At 36.0% G+C, this 6,000-nt stretch overlaps 1 protein-coding gene across 1 annotated transcript in view; it reads left to right on the forward strand.

The window, feature by feature from the left end:
• LOC125683110 (uncharacterized) overlaps positions 1–2,028 on the forward strand; it is a 103,465-nt gene extending 101,437 nt beyond the window's left edge. Inside the window, exons 55-56 of the mRNA XM_048923912.2 lie at positions 222–421; positions 938–2,028. Coding sequence (XP_048779869.2) covers positions 222–421; positions 938–991 — 254 coding nt within the window. The 3' untranslated portion in view covers positions 992–2,028. The remainder of the gene's footprint in view (positions 1–221; positions 422–937) is intronic.
• The last annotated feature ends 3,972 nt before the right edge of the window (positions 2,029–6,000 follow it).

A 6,000-nucleotide genomic window follows, 5' to 3' on the forward strand; every position in this document is an offset into this window, starting at 1 on the left:
TGAAATTTTTATATGCTTTCAAACAGTTGCTTCAAATTGAAGGTCATACCTGATACTAAAGTTAATTCTTCAAGGTTATTGAGCTGAAGATGAACACGCCAAAGAAGGTTACTGCAGATACAAAACCATTCAAAGTGCCATTTGATGTGGCATGCTGATGCAGGTTATTCATTTAAAGAAAATTTATGACTTTCCTCAAAAAGTAATTGTTTACGTTGCAGTGGAGCCTCTAAACTGTACAAGAATGCCCCACCTGATTTCAATAACAAGTGATGATGGATGTGTCTCCAGCACCAAGATTAACATCGCAAAGTGTGATGGTGGCTGTGGAAAATATTCCACCTTGTGTTGTGACAAGGCTGTTACCAGCAAGGAGGATGTGGCACTCATTTGTAAAGATAATAGCATCAAGCATCAACTGGTAAGTCATAACAAATACAGCAAGTGTCGCAGCATTGTGTTAACAAATAACAGCAGGTGTCGCAGCTTTGTGTTAACAAATAACAGCAGGTGCCCCAACATTGTGTTAACAAATAACAGCAGGATGTTGCAGCATTGTGTTAGCAAATCATAGCAGGTGTCACAGCATTGTTTTGATAACTTTACATCTGAAGTTGCACTGTTGTATTTTACATGTTAATTCATGTGTGACTCTACACACTGGGGATTGAATTGTGACACAACAGAAGATCAAGAATCTTCGATATAACCTTAGCATGGTCAATATAACCTTGGCATGGTCGATATAACCTAATGGCATGGTATTAAAAAAAGTTGATGCATTTTTAATTTTATTAAATCAAGGATTTAATTTCTTAAATTCACAGATACATGAGGTACCTCATATGTTATGACATTTTTATTGATTTTCTTTTTTCCGCATGTGTGTGTTTGGGGAATTGGATTTACTTCTACACTCTTTTTTTTTTTTTTTTAGGTGGATGTCATAGAAGAATGCAAATGTAAGCCAGCTCCCAAACCTGCACCGTGAATACTTAATACAAAGGCGGATCATTTCATTTCTACGTCGTGAAACTTTCATTTTTAAGATTGTTTACTAAAACTATGCAAATGATAAATACATCTCGCATGTAATTCAGTTTACTCAAACATCCATGTCTCTGTTTATATACAAAGTAGTTCTTTTTGTTTCAGTTATGAAATACCATGTACATCTAGCAATTTTTTCATAGATACCTTAAATTTTAAAGTTGCTGAATGCAACAGTTTATGGTAATTGAATCAAGAGAAATTCAATGGTTTGTTTTAACAGATATATTATTTTTCTTGAGACATTTTGGTTTGAAGATACATGCTCGTAAAACAAAACAAATCAGTAAAATAATGAGTTCAAGAAGTATACAGTGCTTTTTGGTCTTATTCTGTATGATCATGATACTTTTGTAATTTGCTGCCTATATACTTGCATTATCAGTCATTTAGGGGATTTAGTGAGAAAGCATGTAATTCTAAAACCTTTTGAAGAGTTTAAATGAACATAGGATTTCCAAATTAATTGGAGGTCAAGAAATGAAGTTAGGATGCAGGGTTTGTTCGTTTGGTTTGTATTTTATTTTATTTTTTAATGATTTCAAATATAGTATGTTTATAAAAGTGAATAATATTAAGTTTGGAGATCTGTAAAACAAATTTTTTTATTTCTCTTGAAACACATTTCCTGCTTCCCCTCTCTATGTCTCAGAATTTAGATAAGTTCAGGCAATAGAAATACACTGTGGTGGTTAAATGCACTAGTACTTAATAATTTGTTGACAAAAACTTCAGAGGCAACTAAATTTTTTCTTTGTGGTAGATGATATCACTTTAATATATATTACATTCCTCATCGAATCTGCTTTTACAGAATAACTACACCTTGTAATGCTCATTTTCAGAGAGCAAAACTATCAATTTGGTATTTTAATTATCACTGATTTGAAAAGATTTTAAAGAGACATTTTATCCTGTGAAACTTGTTATATTACTTGACATTTAGTTACATGAACATCAAATAAAATTAGATGTGTACTTTGTGTTGCTTATCTTTTAGATGTGATAAAACACAGTAGCATCAGATGGATGCTGAAGCAGAAGCAAATATATATAAGCAGCATGTAAAAGAGAAATATTGTCTTCACATTATTTGTAATTGTCGTCAGTTTTCTACCCGACGTTGATTGGTGCAAAATTTTGAATTCCTATTGCAAAACTTCTTTCAAAGAATATAGCAAACATGGCCAATCTGGTTTATGAGATGGCAGGCTTTAAATCTTTCTTGGTGTTTTTAGCAAATGCAATATGGCTAATAGCAATTGAACTGGTCTTATTTAACAAGAGTCCCAGGGGCCTTATAGGTCACCTGAGTATCATGTAACAACCTTCCAATGTTTGAATTAGGTTTGTGTTTAAATATAAGAATTTTACTTTTGGATGTAAGAAACATTGAATAGCTATGTGGTCATGAAGTACATGTGTCATTTTTATGTTCAATCAATAATCCTTTTTAAAAAACCTAGGTCTGAGACATCATAAAGAAAAGGGTTATTTACTCCTTAGATAAAACTAATATAAGAAGATTTTCAAAGAATTTCTACATTTTCACTATATGACCAATATAGAGCCCCACCCTAACACAAGAACTCCTGCCCCAGGGGACATGAATTTCACAATTTTGGTAGAGGGCTCAACACTCTATAATTATGCCCACAGTTTGGCTTCTTGATGTCCAGGAGTAAAGAAGATTTTTTAAAATTACTCTCATTTTGATGGTTTTTGCCCCCACCCCTCAGGCCCCAGAGGGGCAGGGACCACGAATTTCACAATTTTTGTTCCCCTCCACCCACAGATGCTATATGCCAAAATTGGTTGAAATTGGTTCAGGGGTTTCAGAGAAGAAGCTGAAAATGTTAACGAACGACGACGGACAAAAACAGAAGATTTTCAAAGAAATATTGCATTTTCACTATATAATCAATCAGCCCCGCCTTTGCACCAGAACCCCTGACCCAGGGGCCATAAATTTCAGTTTTGAAAGAAGCATCCTTGCTCATCATTATCATACTATTAGTTTGTCTACTTAATACCCAGCAGCAGAGGAGAAGATTTTCAAAGAAATAAAATGCATTTTCACTATATGATCAATAGGGCCCCACCCTAATACCAGAACCCCTGACCCAGGGGCCATGAATTTCACAATTTTGAAAGAGGCATCCTTGCTCATCATAACCATGCTATTGGTTTGTCTACTTAATACCCAAGGACAGAGAAGAAGATTTTCAAAGAAATAATGCATTTTCACTATATGACTTATAGAGCCCCACCCTAGCACCAGAACCCCTGATCCAGGGGCCATGAATTTCACAATTTTTAAAGAGGCATCCTTGCTCATCATTACCATGCTATTAGTTTGTCTACTTAATACCCAGAGACAGAGAAGAAGATTTTCAAAGAATTTCTACATTTTCACTATATGACCAATAGAGCCCCACCCTAACACAAGAACCCAGGGGCCATGAATTTCACAATTTTGGTAGAGGGCTCAACGCTCATTATAATTATGCCCACAGTTTGGCTTCTTGATGTCCAGGAGTAAAGAAAAAGATTTTTTAAAATTACACTCATTTTGATGGTTTTTGCCCCACCCCTCACTCAGGCCCCAGGGGGGCAAGGGACCACGAATTTCACAATTTATGTTCCCTTCCACCCATAGATGCTATATGCCAAAATTGGTTGAAATTGGTTCAGGGGTTTCAGAGAAGAAGCTGAAAATGTTCAAATGTTAACGAACGACGACGGACAAAAACAGATAGCAATAGGTCACCTGAATGATTCAGGTGACCTAAAAATCAAGTGGGAGGGGTTACAGACAGCTAAAAAAAACATGTCCTCCGCTGTTGCCTGGAATATAAGTGATGTCACCTATTTATATTGAGTAGGTACTTGATGCTATTTTAACTGACCTTTGATCATGTGATCCAAATTTTATTGGGGTCATCTACTTATATGTACAAATAATTCCTAAAATGTAGGAGACAATATATTTTATGTCCAGTTTGACCATGTGATCCAAATTTTATAGAGGTCATCTACTCCTTATGATGTACCAAGTTTGATGTCTGTCAAACAAAGGGTTCTCCAAATATTGAGTGGACAGTCTCTCTTGATTGACAACCCATTTTAAACATTTACATTATAAGTAGCAGTTAAAATATTACCTCATAACTGATCAAAATTTAACACTGCTCACTTTTCAATGACCGTTTTTTATCAAAATTTAAATTTTGATCAGAGTCAACTTTTAACGCTACGAAATGAACCCTGGAGTCGTTTTTAGCTCACCTGAGCTAAAAGCTCAAGTGAGCTTTTCTGATCACCCGTACTCCGGCATCTGTCCGTCTGTAAACTAACATTTTTTTACTTCTTCTCAAAAACCACTGGGTCAATTTTAACCAAAGTTGGCACAAAGCATTCTTAGGTAAAGGGAATTCTAAATTGTTAAAATAAAGGGCCAGGCCACCTTCCAAGGGGAGATAATCAAGAAAATGTAAAAATAGAGTAGGGTCATTAAAAAATCTTCTCAAGAACCACTGGGCCAGAAAAGATGAAATTTATAGATAAGCTTTATTAGGTAGTGCAGATTCTAAATTGTTAAAATCATGGCCCCCGGGGGTTGGATGGGGCCACAATAGGGAATCAAAGTTTTACATACAAATATATAGGAAAAATCTTCTCAAGAACCACTGAGCCAGAAAAGCTGAGATTTATATGAAAGCTTCCTGATATAGTACAGATTCTAAATTGTTAAAATCCTGGCCCCCGGGGGTTGGATGGGGCCACAATAGGGAATCAAAGTTTTAGATACAAATATATAAGAAAAATCTTCTCAAGAACCACTGAGCCAGAAAAGCTGAGATTTATATGAAAGCTTCCTGATATAGTGCAGATTCTAAATTGTTAAAATCCTGGCCCCCGGGGGTTGGATGGGGCCACAATAGAGAATCAAAGTTTTACATACAAATATATAAGAAAAATCTTCTCAAGAACAACTGAGCCAGAAAAGCTGAGATTTATATGAAAGCTTCCTGATATAGTGCAGATTCTAAATTGTTAAAATCCTGGCCCCCGGGGGTCGGATGGGGCCACAATAGGGGATCAAAGTTTTACATACAAATATATAGGAAAAATCTTCTCAAGAACCACTGAGCCAGAAAAGCAGAGATTTATATGAAAGCTTTCTGATATAGTGCAGATTCAAATTGTTAAAATCCTGGCTCCCGGGGGTCGGATGGGGCCACAATAGGGGATCAAAGTTTTACATACAAATATATAGGGACAATCTTTAAAAATCTTCTTCTCAAGAACCACTGAGCCAGAAAAGCTGATATTTACATGAAAGCTTCCTGATATGGTGCAAATTCAAGTTTGTTCAAATCATGGCCCCCTGTGGTAGGATGGGGCCACAATAGGGGATCAAAGTTTTACATACAAATATATAGGGAGAATCTTCTTCTCAAGAACCACTGAGCCAGAAAAGCTGATATTTACATGAAAGCTTTCTGACATAGTGCAGATTCAAGTTTGTTCAAATCATGGCCCCGGGGGTCGGATGGGGCCACAAGGGGGATCAAAGTTTTACATACAAATATATAGGGAAAATCTTCCTCTCAAGAACCACTGAGCCAGAAAAACTGAAATTTATTTGAAAACTTCCTGATATAATGCAGATTTTCAAGTTTGTTAAAATCATGGCCCCCGGGAGTAGGATGGGGCCACAAGGGGGCTCAAAGTTTTACATACAATATATAGAGAAAATCTTTTTCTCAAGAACCACTGAGCCAGAAAAAGCTGATATTTACATGAAAGCTTCCTGATATAGTGCAGAGTTAAGTTTGTTCAAATCATGGCCCCTGTGGTAGGATGGGGCCACAATAGTGGATCAAAGTTTTACATACAAATATATAGGGAAAATCTTTAAAAATCTTCTTCTCAAGAATCACTGAG

Source organism: Ostrea edulis, chromosome 6 (assembly GCF_947568905.1).
Source record: "Ostrea edulis chromosome 6, xbOstEdul1.1, whole genome shotgun sequence".
NCBI lineage: Eukaryota > Metazoa > Mollusca > Bivalvia > Ostreida > Ostreidae > Ostrea > Ostrea edulis.